Genomic DNA, 17,803 nt, shown 5'->3' with positions numbered 1-17,803 from the left:
TAGCTTTCCTTCTCCTTTAAGTGAATTTTTCAGAGTTACGACTGTTACCTGAGTGAAAATATGCCTGGCGATAGGGCGCGAGTAAATTAGTACACTGGCGATGTCCCTGCAGATGTGACAGGACAGCCAGACCCAGGGTTTATTTCCTGGTGTCCAACCCTGGCCAGACCATCTGAACATGCATTGATCACTGAGAGGAGGAGATAGGCTGAGATTAGACCCAAATACAGCACTGAAGACAAGTAAAAATAGTCAGGTAGAATTATTGGTGGACACTCTTGCATCAGTTAGAGAAACGATATATTGTGCAGTGGACTGAAGCTACTAAACTTTAACAATTATTAATATGCTGCAAAGTGATCATGGACTGACATAAAAGAACAAGTCCCTAACAAAGTCTTCTGAAAGCCATGATTTGTAGAAAACAGCTACTGTACCTTCTAACGCCACTGATTGAAGTGCAAAGCCATAAATATGCCAATATGGTTTTTAAAGAAATACTGTAGATTGTATAAGCTGCTACATATATGCCAATGTTACTGAAGTGAACATCTTTCTTTAAGTATTTATTTCCTTCCAGGAATTACATTTTATCCACATCAACTGAATGTATAACACTGAGCAGTGAAACTTACTAAAATGGAGAATCAATAAATTGCACTTTTGCAGCCTAAGGACATCTTTTTTTGTATTTATTTGAGTGATGCTATCAATGTCCAGTATAAGCAGGCTACTAAACATGTAAATGGATGAATGATACAATTTGCTCATTATGTTAACGAGTGAATGTTGGAATCAAATAAATCGAAGCTAACTGCTTCTTTTAATTTCAAACAGTAAATGTAATCAATTCGGTGTCTCATGCTCACGATTTGTTTAGCTATGGATTCCAAAGAAAAGCAGGAAAAGATCTCTTGAGAAAAGAAGATTTTGGGTATGTTTGATTGATTGCTGCTTGAAATATGTTTTCCTAATTAGGAGCCAGCTTTAACTGAGCAGGATTTCACCAAGTATGGGACTCAGTCTTCAAGTTCTCCTGCAAAGCTCACGAATCCTAACCATGGTACATAACACTTTAGGAGGGTATTTAAGACACATTTTAAACTTTTTTATTACTTTCTGTGGTACTATATACCAGTCGTTTTAATTATATTGAACTGTGGTTGCAGACACATTAGCCCTAGAGAGCTAGTGGTTGTGAAGATCAAGAACCTTGTAACATTATTAAAATGCTCTTTTTTTCTACCATATTACACTTTTTAACTATAAAAATCTGCTTTAAATACTCTATTTCCATAGTATAAATATCTCTATTGCCTGAGATGTTAAACATCTCAAGGTCTTCTGCATTTTTTATGTTCCTACATGTCATCACAACATAGGTGCTGGCACTGAGTCTGTAGGTTATTTACAGTAGATTGGTACAAAGCTTCCTCAAGCCACCAGCATCTACCTATTAACATAAAACTCCTCTGATGTCAAACTGATATTCTGTGACCTGTAGGAAACTGTGTGCTAATATAAGTAAGATAAGCACTTACTGGCACAGGCATTTTTAAAGAACATGCAAGAACTAATAGTTCACTTAAGGGGTTATCATACCTACTATATGGCATGACCTGCTTTGTAAGACAAAGTTACCTTTATTGCTGAAAACCTCTCATTTAAATGTTATTGCATGCTAGTCATATAATCTGTTTGATTATTTTGCCACTGGGGGCAGTATTTCATTAAACTCACTGAGAAATGCTGTTTTCATTAGAAAAAAGGAAGTACCTACACACTATTGGATTTTCTTAAATGCTACACATAGGCTAATATAAATTCTTGTCTTCTTTTATTTTTTTTGCCTTATTTTGGAGAATATGTAGTTTTACACCAATTCGTCCAATGTACAAAAGTAATGGCATTTGGAGGCCATTAATTAAAATAACGACAGAAGGATTATTCAGAGTTCAACTTTAAGAACAAGTAGGATTATGAACATTATTCCCTATTGTCATTGAGGACAAATCATTTTCTACATAATAATTTAAGGGAGTTTCTTGTGCTACAGAAAATGAACTTCTGTGGGTCATATCTGCCTCTCTCACTTATTACCATGCTACCTCGACTTCTTCATTCAATGAGAAAATGGGTTTTGTATTAAATACAAATCATTATTATGAAACAAGTCACAAAGTAATCACACAATTAGTAATGTTAGTGTATTAACAGCAGAATTATTGTTCAGTCTTACATGTAAAAATATAATCCGTTTACAGTAAACTAAGTTATTTTGAGTTAGCAGTTACTTTTGAAATTCAACCATACATAATAATACATTTTTTGTTTTGTAGGGGATGTCATTAGGTGAATATCTGTATGACAGAAAGTAGTCCATCAAAAAGGCCTCAAGGGTAACTAAGGTCACTGAAAAAGCTTAGACTATCTCAAAGTGAAATCTTTAGGATTATAAATCTGTTTGGCAAATGAGTCCGTTCTGTGTCATTGCCCTTAAGCCACGCAGACACAAAGGAAGTAAAATAAAAATGAATTTACCATAGTTTTCCTTTAATTAACCACAACAAATATCCATGTTTAGGAAAAGGTTAATTATATCCTGCAGTCATGAATATTTCTCAATAACATTTGGGTTGCTTAAAATGAGGATTTAGTACAATCATTGCCTATATACATGTTATTTTCTCTGAAAAATGTACCCTTATTTATCTTACCTAACTGGCATTAAGATATTTCAACTGCCTGGGCATTTCTTAGTTTTCATTGTGTAGGAAACCTAAACATATTTTGCTCAACCATACGTTGACAACATTTAACACTTCTTAGCATTAAGCAAATATGTCCTCCTTCTGCATGTTGAAATACATTGTGATATAATGATACCAATAATACACAAACATCTCTATGTATAAGGTAACAGTAACTGACCAAAGTGTTTATATATATATATATATATATATATATATATATATATATATATATATATATATATATATATATATAAAAACACACAAGGGAAAGTTGTGCTCACCACTATTTTTTAAAACCATTAGGCGGAGGTGCAATGAGGCTGTGACCACAAAATACATATAGAAAAATACAAGAGTCCTCTGCACTCGACCCAGGGCCCCAGGTTCCAGCGCTCGTTAGGATCAGTCACAATGACGTCACAAAAGGGGCGAGCAGACGCGAGACTACAAAACCGGAACCCGGAAGTCAGATGCCCGCCACCAGTGAGGAGCAGTGCAAGGTCTACCCGAACCCGCACGACCCGCGGGCGTCAGATCGGCCCGCACATCACTAAAGTGTGCACCAACGTAAAGTATACACAACAAGCAGGCCTGAACTGTCAGTTATATAAATGGTTAATAACGGTATTACTTTGTTCTTTACTGTTATTGTTTGCTCATGGTTCTGATTTGCATGTTCTAGTAAAACAGAGAGTTCCATATTCACTTTTATTATAAATACAGCAAATGTGTCAAGATCCTTGAAGAAGGCCCTAATGTGGGCCGAAACGTCGGCGGTGTGATATGCACAATAAACTTTAATTACTCACAGAAAATGTGAGTCTATGATCTATGAATGAATTTATATGTACAGCTTTTGACCCTGCACCCAATTTGAGTCCGGATTGGAGTGTGGCTGCTTTAATATTCACTGTATTCACAGAGAGAGAGAGAGAGAGAGGAGAGAGAGAGAGAGAGAGAGAGAGAGAGAGAGAGAGAGAGAGAGAGAGAAGAGAGAGAGAGAGAGAGAGAGAGAGAGAGAGAGAGAGAGAGAGAGAGAGAGAGAGAGGAGAGAGAGAGAGAGAGAGAGAGAGAGAGAGAGAGAGAGAGAGAGAGAGAGAGAGAGAGAGAGAGAGAGAGAGAGAGAGAGAGAGAAGAACCAACATTTACTTTACTTCTACCCTATCTGTGCTCATGTATGCTGAGCTGCCTGACACTGGTCTCATACTAAGTATAAGATCCTAACTTCAAGCCCCGCTTAATACAATTTTTATGGGTTAACGTGTTTTGTTTTAGTAAGACTCTCTAATGTGTGTCACCTTGCTCATTGCAAAAACCTACATGCAACAAAGATAAGCAATATTACAAGTAGAAGACATTATGTCATAAATACATTATACTGTTGTTTTTGTCATAAACCACAGCTTCATTTTAGGAAGTTAACAAGCCTTTGTTTGCCAGCAAGAGCATATTGCATGCAAATTTAATTTATTTTCCCATATGCAACTGAATCCCATACTGTGCCAGCTTAACAAAACTTCATTAGTCAGAGAAAATACCAATGCAGTTGAAATTTAAATGAAATCTAAACCTCTATGTAACAAATCAAATAAAAACATTATTAAAACTTCAGTAAAAAAAACCTAAATAGATTTATAAAAACAAGGGTGTTCCTATTTAACAACAGTAGCCCTTAAACCATTGTTTTAAACCAGAAAGACACAAACTCAGTAGCAAGTTGAACAAAATGATGTGTATTACTGTTAATGGAGCTCTGTAGTATTGTTTCCTGTGATTTATTCATTAGATATTGTTGCCCGCTACTCTGAATGTTATAACCTACATTTAAGAATATAGATGTGAATATAGCTATGTCTTATAGTTATGTGACTATGGTGAAGTTAAATGATATTTAATGATAATTTACTACCCTGGGATGCAATTTATTTTGTACTATGAGGGGGAGGGACATCCATGCTTTAGAACGTTTAAGAACCTAGAACATTTCTGAATTTCTGAATTTTTGGATCAATATGGTTGTAATATGAAACAAGTTGGGCCTTTACACAAAATAAATGGTAAATATAAAAACAAGAGAAACATATCAATATAAACAGGCATTAAGGGGCACATTTACTTAGCTCGAGTGAAGAATTAGAATTAAAAAAACTTCGAATTTCGAAGGTTTTTTTGGCTACTTAGAACATCGAATTGGCTACTTCGACCTTCGACTACGACTTTGATTCGAACTAAAAATCGGTTGACCATTCGATAGTCGAAGTACTGTTTCTTTAAAAAAAAACTTCGACCATCTACTTCGCCACCTAAAACCTACCGAGCACCAATGTTAGCCTATGGGGAAGGTCCCCATAGGCTTTCCAAGCTTTTTTTGATCAAAGGAAAATCGTTAGATCGATGGATCACTACCTACACCCATATTTCATTGTTTAACTGATGTACTACTTTGACATCAATTTCTAGAATGAATACTGTGAATATCACAGCCCTAAGTACTGCAGTTCATCTTTCCTGAATTGATTTCAACAACATTATATGGGTGTTTGAATTACTGTATATCCACTGGTCTAGATAATCTTCAATTTGACAAATACAAACATTTTTTTTATTTTGAGCACACTCACATTGGAATGCTGATCTTCTTTCCTATAGTTCTAAAGCTTGTAGAGTACCCATTGAAATGAAAACTTTAAACATTTTAACATCAAATCTGAAATATTAGACATTCTCATGGAATGTGAAGATCTTGGTCACTGTTTTTGTCTCTCCTACATGAGCTTTGTGTGCAGCCATTGCCTTGTAGCTTCAGGCTGATCTTCTTTCCAGAGTTATAAGTTTGTAGAGTACCCATTGAAATGAAAACTTTAAACATTTTGACATGAAATCTGAAAAATTAGACATTCTCATGGAATGTGAAGCTCTTGTTTAGAGGTGTAGAACTTGATGGTATTTAATCAACCTAGCATAAATATGTCCCTAGAAACATTACTATACTCCATCCCCCCCCATTATGTAACTCCCCTTACTATGTAATTATGTAACTAAAAAATCCTATACTCCCCACCCCCATGTGACTTCTAAAATTAGAGACAATGCAGTTTGCAGGTTAGTTATAAGTAAGCCCTTTGACATCATCATTTACAAGGATTTTTTTTTTTGCTAGAACTGGTTTAGAGAGTGTATTTGAAGATGGAAGCTTTTAAGTCAGATATTACTAGCGCAACAGAAATAGATTGACATAAAACGAGTCACATTATTTGAGCCCAGGAGCCAAATTCTCTAAAAATATCAGCTCTCAGACTTTCCAGATGAAGTAAAGTATAGGTTCTCATAAAATTCTGCTGTTGTTTCACTTTGCATAATTTACATATAAATACATGAACCTCTTACAATCAGGACTTCACTATACTAGCAGAGTGGAGTCTTAGGAACATCCTAAGGTTAGAAAACAGTCACCAGTTAGCATAATGATCTGTGTCTGCTTCACTAGGTGCAAGAACATTAACATATAAAACAAATCAGATGACTATCACATAATCTTTATAAATAGGGCATGAGGATGGTTGGAATAATATCTATGTCAACTGAAAATACTTCTACAGTGGTTCTTGTATGCAATCAAGTGGTCTCTGACAATGAATTTCAAGGTTAAGTACTGAACAAGCCTCTAAACATTCTTGTAGTAATTTCTATCAAGACTGATAAATGCAATACCCCACTTAAAAACAAATTATTGAAAAATCCAGAGAAGAGATACTTGTTAGCAGACACAAGTGTCATGTTTGTGTTACTACATATATAGCAGATTTTCAACAAGAATTCGTTTTTAAGCTCTCAATGAAATTCACTTTTCAAAGCACAGTTGAATACTAGTTTATGCTAGAAAGACATTTAAAATATAGTATTCCACTTGGATTACATCTTAGAACACATCTATTATTAGTTGTTAATAATAAAAATGGGTTGCACTGCTGTTACTTTTTTACTTTAAAAAAAAAAAGAAAAACTCTCAGTATTTTCTCTTTTAGCTGAAATGATGATGCCAGGGATCACCATTGTCATCTGATTATAGATAGTTTATTGCTTTTATGACTTTTTTGTTTGTAAAATCTATGAGAAAGTTGATAATGCTAGGAAAAATCAGATATAACTGAAATATATGGTTATACCCTAGAAACTAACTACAGATACAACATCTGATAGAGAACCAATAACAACTGAAAGCATCCAGGAATATATGATAGAATTCTGCACCTTTGTGTTCAATATTAGCACAAATGTATGTATTAGAATAATATAAGTAATATTTAAAGAGTGTGTTCACTGCCTTGTATTCATTATAGAATTATGTATTTCCCAATGTTAAAACTAAGCATCAGTATCTCTGAAATCAACGCATCACGGCACTAATGGAGCTTCTCAAAACAAACTATTGAGACCAAAATGTTGGTTTAATTGCAAAATGTTTGCAACCTGTTTGTAAAGGCACACATTTCAGAGCCTTCATCAGGGTCAAATTAATTAGTAATTTGAGTTTCTATTGGTTTTAGAAGGAAGTACTTTTAACAACAAATGATGGTCATCAGTGTTGAGCCGCATTCTTCAAGGATCACGTAAGTCACAAGTGGTGCAACATATACCACTTAATTTGAAAATAGGATTTACACCATTATTTGTCAAATAATATTTTACACACCTTTATAAATGTATCCTTAAATGTTTCATGGTAACAGATTAGGTTGTTTTATTTAGTTTCATAGTATGTTAGGTTAAAAAGAAAGACACAAGTCCATCAAGCTCTACCTTTTCTGTCTATATAAAACCTGCCTACCTGCTAGGTTGAACCAGAAGAAGACAAAAACCTCCTTCTGAAGCCTCTCTAATTTGGTGGAAAAAATGCCTTCCTTACTCCAAGATGCAAATCAGTACAATCCCTGCATCAACAGAACTAAAAAAAATCAATCTAATCAATTTCTTTTGCAACTCAGCATCAATTACATTTATATTTTTAATCATCTTTTTTTGTTTGTCAATATAAAAAAATTGTATATCAGGCTTATGTATTAAAATGATTATTCAACCCTGGCAATGTTAAAGACCCTGCAGTTTTGGCTTCTATTTATTTCTGAATAAACTGAAAGAACCTTTGGGGATTTGTTTTATTTCACTATGCAATTTGCTTTTGAGCTTATATTTTAGCTGTTTGATTGTTCTTTTTTCAGTGTATATTACATTCCTCATACTTAATGAATAATCTCTCTCTCTCTGTCCCCTCTGATTTCAGTAATCTAAAAGCCAGATTTTCTTTGTAATTTCTGTACCATTTTTCTGGATTTGTTTTATTCTGCTAAACTTGTAACACTAGGGTACATGAAATTAAGTGTATTTATTTAAAAGTATTTTGAATGTTCACCCTTTATTTGATTTAGTCCTTTGGAGAGAAATCTAAGTTACAATCCACAAAAAGCTCTCTATAGTATTTTTAAAAGCATTGATTTTGACTTTTTAAACCATAAATCCATAGTATGTCTCATATACAAATGTTCATAAAAGCCAAGCATAAAATAAATTATTTTACTTTACAATTGATATGGATTTCTACAATTGAAATGTTGTGAAGTTTGACCTCTACAAATGGTGTTCTTTTATTATAATACCGAATGCAAAAATGATTATTTAATGTCAACCTCTTTAAAAAATCTATCACTTTGGTTATGAACAGAGAAGCAGGTATCACCAAAGGTTTTTTATTTTATATATATATATATATCTATAGGAACAGAGATTCGCACGCATACCGTATTTACATCAACGTTTCGGTTGTGCTCTACAAACTTTATTAGAGTACAACCGAAACGTCGATGTAAATACGATGTAACGCTTTTGTATCCTAATAAATCTTTTGGAGAAAAGAAGATTTGGTGTGCGTGCGAATCTCTGTTCCTGCACATTGTTCAACTACAGCACAGCACCTGATACTTATCGATCATCAGACAGCATGTGCGGACACTGGAGACTTATATATATATATATATATATATATATATATATATATATATATTAAAAAAATAACAAAACTATTTACAGAATGAAAATACGACTTACGATTTTTGTGGAGCAGATTTTGCTGTGGTTTTGTTAGTGGCATCGCATCTCTCTAAGAGAAAAATATAAGCATGTTGTTTAACCAAGGGCCCTCTAAAATGAATAAGGTTAATCAAAATCTAAAATTTAACAAAGGAATTCATTAGAAGAATTATGTCTATTGCACTAGGCTTAACTATATTAGTGGGAAATGGGAAATGATGAAGTGGTAGTCTGCTACATACATTGTTACATACATTTAATGGGGAACTATTGCGACCTATCTCCTAGAAGATGTATTAGAGCTCAATCAATTAAAATCACCAGACATCATGCCTCTCTACATGGAGGATTTGTACAAAGGCAGTTATTTTGTTAGATTTTTATTAGATTTTGTTTGTACTATAATCAGTTTTTGAATGAGCACTATTTCATCTGCTAGGAAAGAACCCCCCCCTTCTGCTGCAAGAAGACAGAATGAAAAGAAACAGATGCTGAGAGAGGAATAGTGAAGATAAAGTTGATTATTTCAGAAACTATGCAGTATATTTAATTGATTGTATTTTAAAAGTTTCTTATTTCAATAAATGAAGCTTTTATTAAATTTAAATTTTTGTGATAGTTCCCCTTTAAAGAAGAATTTGCAGATAGAATAAAATCCTACACAAACAACTAATAGAGGGGGTTCTAAAGCAATGATTTTTGAATGTAAGTGCAGTAATTGTGAACGTGAGGGGGAGATGTGTTTGACACAATTTTGTCCATTAACTTCATTGTGCTTTGCCCTGTATATTTTGCTACTGGATGCTGTTGTTGCTGTAGCTCCAGGGTTCCCCTGAGTCATTAGGGACACTATTCACAATTTATCCAAACAGACTAGCAGGGTACATTGGTGCATTACATGAAAATGCACAAGTGCAAAGTGGAGATTTAGTCCAAATACATTTAACTATTGCAGGAGCTATATGACCACAACTGCAATTCTAAGCCCTATGGCTATATATTATTATTATTATTGGTGAATAATGATTGATGCTATACACTATCTGATAATCAGGCTGCATTTTACTATGCAAAAAGGTGCTGGACATAAGAACTGGATATATAAGATACTGGTATATATTAGTTGATTATTGTAAGTTATGCAGTATGTAGTACTTTATAGAATATACAGTTAGGTCCATAAATATTTGGACGGAGACTTTTTTTTCTAATTTTGTTTCTGTGCATTACCACAATGAATTTTAAATGAAACAACTCAGATGCAGTTGCAGGCTTTCAGGAGGAACTAAAGTCTTTTTTAACACAATCACTTCATTTCAGGGGTTCAAAAGTAATTGGACAATTGACTCAAAGGCTATTTCACACGGTGTGGGCAATTCCTTTGTTATGTCATTATCAATTAAGCAGATAAAAGCCCGGGAGTTGATTTGAGGGGGGTGCTTGTATGTTGAATATTTTGCTGTGAACAGACAACATGCAGTCAAAGGAGCTCTCCATGCAGGTGAAACAAGCCATCCTTAAGCTGCAAAAACAGAAAAAAACCCATCTGAGAAATTGCTACAATATTAGGAGTGGCAAAAATCAATGTGGTACATCCTGAGAAAGAAAGAAAGCGCTGGTGAACTCAGCAACGCAAAAAGACCTGGACGTCCACATAAGACAACAGTGGTGGATAAACACAGAATCATTTCCATGGTGAAAAGAAACCCCTTCACAACAGCCAAACAAGTGAACAACACTCTCCAGGAGGTAGGCATATCGATATCCAAGTCTAAGACTGCATAAAAATACAGAGGGTGCACTGCAAGGTGCAAGCCACTCATAAGCCTCAAGAATAGAAAGGCTAGATTGGACTTTGCTCAAAAAAACAGCTAAAAAAGGCAGCACAGTTCTGGAAATACATTCTTTGGACAGATGAAACCAAGAACAACCTCTACCACAAGTATGGAGAAGGCGTGGAACAGTTCATGATCCAAAACATACCACATCATCTATAAAACATGGCGGAGGCAGTGGGATGGCTGGGGCATGCATGGCTGCCAGTGGCACTGGGACACTAGTGTTTATAGATGATGTGACACAGGACAGAAGCAGCCGAATGAATTCTGAGGTGTTCAGAGACGTACTGTCTGCTCAAATCCAGCTACAGTAAATACAGTCAAATTGATTGGGAAGCGTTTTTATAATACAGATGGATAATGACCAAAAACACACAGCCAAAGCAACCCAGATTTTTATAAAAGCAAAGAAGTGGAATATTCTTGAATGGCCAAGTCAGTCACCTGATCTGAACCCAATTGAGCATGCATTTTACTTGTTGAAGACTAAACTTCGGACAGAAAGGCCCACAAACAAATAGCAACTGAAAGCCGCTGCAGTAATGGCCTGGCTGAGCAGTAAAAAGGAGGAAACCCAGAATCTGGTGATGTCCATGAGTTCAAGACTTCATTGTAATTGCTGTCATTGCCAGCAAAGGGTTTTCAAGCAAGTATTAAAAATGAACATTTTATTTTCAGTTTTTTAATCTGTCCAATTCCTTTTGAGCCCCTGAAATGAAGTGATTGTGTTTAAAAAGGCTTTTGTTCCTCACATTTTTATGCAATCTTTTTGTTCAACCCACAGAGAACCAGAATTAGAAAAAGTTTGTCTCTGTCCAAATATTTATGGACCTAACTGTATCTGTCTCAAGATGGAGAATACGTTCTACACTTATTACACAGATAACAACATCATAAAACAAACTCAACCAAAAATAAACTGCATTGTGAGCCAGCACAAAATGATTAAGTATAGGAAAACACATACTTTGTATGTTGTATCCTGAGGTCAGATGTTGAGAGTCCTATAAAAAAAAGAAGCACAGATAAATCAAACAAGTAATCCAAATATCAGTTAGTTTTAAAGATTTCAATCACATTGCTCAAGAGATGTGTATTATCTTCCTCTATCAATCACATTTTAATCTTATCTAACATTCAAAAGCCAAGAGAGGGGATAAATGCTGAGGATAAATAGCCATAAGGCAGGATAATTTAAAAGCTTATAAAAAATATATAACACTTTATCTTGTTGGTGTGAAATACCAGAACCATTCTTGAATTGCAGTTAACCATATTAACAATTTCTTATCGATGCAAGCATATTTTGTGTCTGTAAATATGGCAATGCAGTGTAATAGTGACTGCATAATTTGTATCTCTAAATATACTGCTATATCTCTAGTTTCTCTCCCTCCTAATGTTAGAAAATATTGTGAAATGTGGTAATGTATTATACAGTGAAAGCATTTTAATTCAGTAGGGTCATTTACAAACAGCTGGGAAGGGTGTAAGGCTTGTCCCTCCATATCCCTCAATATCCCTCAATATCCTTCAGCTTCCTGTTGATCAAGGAAGACTTGAGTCGCCAAACACTTTTCTATATTTCATTCAAAGTATATGCTCCTTCAAGGAACTTGAAAATCTGCTATATAGGGGCACTAAAGAACAACTCCTCTTTGAAGACAAAGATACTAGCTTAGCGAATTGCCATGTCTCAATATCCAAAACCATAACTGTTATTGCTCCACCGATATACATTTGTGCAACTTGAAACTCCCCCATTCAACACAGATACATGGCAGCCACCTCTGGGCCCACAATAAAATATATTTTTCTTATGTCATGAGCGGGGGAAGGCTGTTGGCTTTTCCAAACCCTAAAAAAACATTTCCCTTCCCAACCCAATGATATTCCAGTATCTTTAACTAAGGCTTGCATTTGCTACCAAGTTTAGGGACTGAATGATCACTACTAATCCCAGAAGGAATGGAGGTCTTAGCTCACACCCCATGTCTAAAAATATTTATCCCAATTCAACAATGACCTGGTGCTGCGTAAGCTATATTGCAATGACAAGTGGATATCTTGGGAATCACTGATGAAACTCATCAAAATATTTCAGATACTAACTTTCAAGGTCTAGTCAGTAGTCATGATAAACTTATGAAGATAAAGTTTCTACATCACATCTAGCTCATCCCCCCATGCCTACACAAGGTGAACCCAGTAATCAGTGACAATTGCCCCAGATGCCAAGTCCAACTAGCTGACTTTTTCTATATGATATGGACCTGAACCTGGAAAAATATGCTATGTAGATGAAGGACCACTTCTGTTTTTCTTGCTTACATCAGAGAAAACTGGGAGATAAATCTAGAGACCTCCTTACATTCACCAAATTATGGAAAGAGTAGAGTTAAGCAGTGCTAGATATACATTGGGTACAAATGCTGAATGTATGATCATTTTGCACTCCCTTTTACCATAACCATTTTTAATGGAGCCTACTGTGTCAAAATGTCAAACTCACCTTACTAGGAATTGCAAACTTGGTCTGCTCAGCTTTACAAGGGGTGTGAATTGCAGTCAGCGGAGGAGGCCATGAATGGGTCATTTCCTAAAAAACAAAAATATAAAGCCTGTTAAATGTGATTGCAGAATAAAACTAAAGGTATAAAACCAAATGGTTTAATGGTCATGTGTGTAACAATGTGTTTGTTATTTAATGCATAGTGTAAATAATGTTTATTGGTTCACGTAACTTAACTAGCATTGGAAGCAATGTCTTCAACTTATAACTGGCTACACATGGTTAAGTTGCTTTGCTATCTGCTTGTTCTGCTTTTTATCCCTATTCATCCCTATTTATTTGGCTAGCAAACTGATTTAAAGAGAAGTGGCAAGCCAGCACTACACCCTTAGAGATTCTGTCATAATTTTCATGGTATAGCTTTTTTGAAAATAATTCACTCTACTATAAAAAATGTATTACTGAACCGACAAATTTAATTTTTTTTAGTTGTAATATTGGTGCGTAGGCAGTCATCTCAGGTCATTCTGGCTGGTCATGTGATTTCAGAAAGACCCAGCACTTCATGACTGAATAACTTTCTGACAGTCTATTGTTTCTCCTACTCAATGTAACTGAATAGATTGAGTGGGACTTGGATTTTTACTATTGAGTTCTATTCTTATATGATTTATCTACCAGGGAGCTGTTATCTGGTTACCTTCCCATTGTTCTGCAGATGGGCTATTGGGGGTGGGGGAGAGGGAGGTGTGATATACCTCAAAATCCAGTAAAGAGTGACTGTGTTGGGAAACCTGAGAAACTGACAACATGTCTAGCCTCATGTCAGATTTGAAAATGAAATTGTCTGCAGCACTATTAACTGATGTGTTTTGAAAAAACGTGTTTTTCAGTGCCATTATCCCTTTAAGCATATTTAAAAAAATGTTATCTTGCCCAGGTGCTCTACAGAAAAAGCATCTTCATATTCATATTTGCAAACAATGTGTGGCATCCCTCGTATGTCATAAATAAAAACTACTTTAATTAAATTACATTTATTAACTTGTGTGTATAAAATTTACTGAAACATTGAACAAAACAATAACCATGAAATTATATTTAACTAATTATTGTGAATACTTTCCTCTGTAAAATCAATACATTTATATTATATATAAATGTATATACATATTTAAGTATATATTTATAATATGGTTTTGAAATGCCATATTGCAAAAACACAGCATATTACCAGTTAGCGTTCTTGCTCCAGAAATTTACATTTGACTTGGCCTTATAAAACAGAACACATGTAAAGCTTTAAAGAGGGATTTTATAGATGAATTGTCAGTTTATAAAGCTAAGGTTGGTTTATTTATACATTATTTGAACTTTACATAATCCTAAAATTATGTGATGAAAAGAAAAGTGATGCACAAGATATTTGGATTGCTCTGGTAAAAATATAGCAGACTAAAGATTAAACAAATATTTCTGGCCAACCAGCTTATTGGTTCTCATGTTAACAAACCCATTAGAAGAAGCAACATAGTCATCTCCCTCTTAGCATAACGTTCAAAGGTTTTCTAATTAAGTGCATATGTTACAATTGTTGGAGCTAGTCACGCTTGTCTTCTGTGAAAAGCCAGTCTTTTGTTATTAGGGACATCAGGTCCATAACAGTTCAAGGAAAGATTTTAGACAGGTTTAAATATTTATTTCCAGGTCATAATCTAACTTGTGAAAATGCTTGCAATAATCAATCAATCAGAAACCAAACATGCAAATGCAGTACCATCTTTTTTCTGATAAAATCATATTTTTTAACTGTTTTTTGCAAAGCCAAAATATTCAGCTGGTGTTAGCATGTTTGCCCTTATATTTTATTTATTGCAGACCTGTACCAGTGATCTACAATTCATGTTCACTACCCATTGATATGATTCTGGATGTAACGGCTTGGAGCTTTTTTGGAAGTGAGCACACAATCCTCTCACCCTTTTGCCTACAGGATAAAGGTACTAAAATATAAGTTCCTGTTCCAAGTGGTTTCTAGTCTATACCACAACCGTGTTCTATTGTATGTAGGGTTATAAATAAATATTAATTACTAGTCTACATAGCAATGAGCTAATGAGCAATGAACTAAAAGCAGTGCCAATGTGCCTATTCAATAATGCTTTTCTCACTGTCAAAAAATGTTCAAGAAAGTCAGCAGTGTTGATAAATTGGGAAAATAATATTTAACTGCATGGTATCATTTGGGATTCCCCATTACTGTATGCACTATGATAAATCTGCTATTAATGTAATTGCAACCGTTTATTAATTTAAAGCTGTAGTTGTACAGACAGAAGCAAAAGGCAGAGAATATTATTTGAACAGAAGGGGTGTTTTGTAGAAGATACATCACAGCTGGTTACACAGTACTAACTCAATTAATACAGTAAATAGGATTTTTTACCAAAAGTAAACATCTCTTCATGTATCGAATAAAAATAAATAATAAGTCAAGTAAAATTAAAACATTTTACTTTTTTCTGTTAGTGGTCTTATAAGTGAATGCCATAGGGTAATATCATAAAGAATTTATTAAACTTATCTCCATAGCTCTTCCATACATAGCTCTTGTAGTCAATGGCTTTTATAACATTACTTACCAAACCTCAGAATCATGACAATAGTATGCTGAACATTACTTTCCATACTTAAAGAGAGCTATTATTGCCAATTACAAAACAATTGTGTACTCAGATGAGTTTGCCTTCTGCCATATACCTTAATATTCAGATATAGAAATAATGAATACTTGTATGTTAAACACAGAAACACAGCATCACTGTGTGTATTTGGCTAAATGTACACAAAATGTTGCCCACATATGATCAGGCTTTAACATGAAACACAAAGTTATTGTGCCAATTGCTTTAAAACATTCCCATGAACCGAAGGCTCATCTTCAGGTTTACAAATAAGAGTATAAGAAGCAAGGCTTGAATATCTGTCAACTTGGCTGTAACCCCAGCTCCAGGAAGCTTTTGCCCCAAACTCCTAGGAAATAATAACATCATGACATTTCCCTTGTTATATTTATATATTTCCCCATGTTCTTGATACTGATATCTTGCATCCAAGTGACTCATGGTTAACAGACCTGCAATCACCACCAATAAAAATAAACTCTAGCATATTGCAATATAACCAATACCTTTGCATAACCCTTATGAAGCAGTATGATTCATTGCTCATTGGGAAATATGGAGGCCAAGTTATTATTTCAAGGAAGATGTTATACAGATGACATGAGGATCTACTAAAATCAAAGCCTTTAGAATTCCATTAGCTAATCTCTTTGGTTTCTTTCTAACATGGAACTTCTCAGTAACCCCTACTCCCTCCCAAAGTGAATGCATCAGAATTCCTTCTAATAAAGTAACAATACCAGCCAATAAGACAGGAAAACTCATGACTGGTTTAGAATTCTTAACTATTACTTTAAGGCTGCATAAACTGATGTGCTGTGACTTGGAAAGAATCAGCATTTAGTTATTATATTATGAGAACGGCTTTGAAATTATTATTGTGTGTTTTACACAGTAATGCTCAAGTGTGTTCAATTGCTTCTTTAACCTCTGTGCAGATTTCAATTGCTCCTGTTATTAGTCAAGCTTGGCACACACTTGATATGCACAGCTATAAGAAAGCATAAATTGCTGCCAGCTGCCAATCATATTTAAATTTTGCCTGCCAATATTTATGCCACTGAAGGTTTTGCCCTGAGTTTGATGCTCAAGGAGACCCAATAATTGTACAGCACATTGGCAAAGCAGTAATGCTCTTACACACCATGTATTATCTAAGCATGCTGTGCGCATACAAAGATTCCAAACTGGGCTATATCAATTACAGGTAAAGGGAAAGTATCACTAGGCAACAAATGTCTCTCCAGAGAGTAAGTTAACTGTGAAATATTTGAAATTCTAATTTTGATTCCATATAGTACTTTGGAAAGGCCCCCACCTTAAATACATTCATTGGATGTATTATAGCAGTTTCAAAACTTTAAAATACCATCATTTAAAAAGGTCAGTAGAAAGTATCTTAATTTAAAAAAAAAAAATAGACAATGTTAATTATAAATAACAGATGGCATAACTGGAAACGATCTAACTGTAGAAAAGCTTATGAAGTGATTTAATAACTATGCAAAAGTATACTGAAAGCCTTTGGGATCTTAGGATTGATGGGAGGGAAATTTCAGAGTTGGCAGGGGACAGGTTTTGTCACAATGAGAGCAGAAAAAATTATGGAATTCTTTCAAATTGGACAATATTTGCATATTTGCAGAAAGATTGAATAATTTCAATAAAGAATGGAGGCCTTTCTTGCATAAAGTATTTAGGTTTACGCTAAGTGTATATATATATATATATATATATATATATATATATATATATATATATATATATATATATATATATATATATACATGAAAAAAAATGGTCTATCTGAGAGGACAAACTTGATAATCACAGGGCTTTATCCCACTTCACAAAATTGCCTACTGAACACCATGGGACTAATTTATGATTGCCCAAGTTTCAAGCTCAGGCAAACATAAAGGAAACCCCACA

General features: G+C 34.5%; 1 protein-coding gene across 1 annotated transcript in view; it reads right to left on the bottom strand.

Annotated features, from left to right (window-relative positions):
• aff2.S (AF4/FMR2 family member 2 S homeolog) overlaps nucleotides 1–17,803 on the bottom strand; it is a 309,129-nt gene that overhangs the window by 90,223 nt on the left and 201,103 nt on the right. Inside the window, exons 5-7 of the mRNA XM_018233013.2 lie at nucleotides 13,188–13,274; nucleotides 11,643–11,679; nucleotides 8,856–8,907 (exon numbers count right to left, since the gene is read on the bottom strand). Coding sequence (XP_018088502.1) covers nucleotides 8,856–8,907; nucleotides 11,643–11,679; nucleotides 13,188–13,274 — 176 coding nt within the window. The remainder of the gene's footprint in view (nucleotides 1–8,855; nucleotides 8,908–11,642; nucleotides 11,680–13,187; nucleotides 13,275–17,803) is intronic.

The sequence above is a fragment of the Xenopus laevis genome, chromosome 8S (assembly GCF_017654675.1).
Source record: "Xenopus laevis strain J_2021 chromosome 8S, Xenopus_laevis_v10.1, whole genome shotgun sequence".
Taxonomy (NCBI): Eukaryota; Metazoa; Chordata; class Amphibia; order Anura; family Pipidae; genus Xenopus; species Xenopus laevis.
This window is presented reverse-complemented; position numbering and strand designations above follow the sequence as displayed.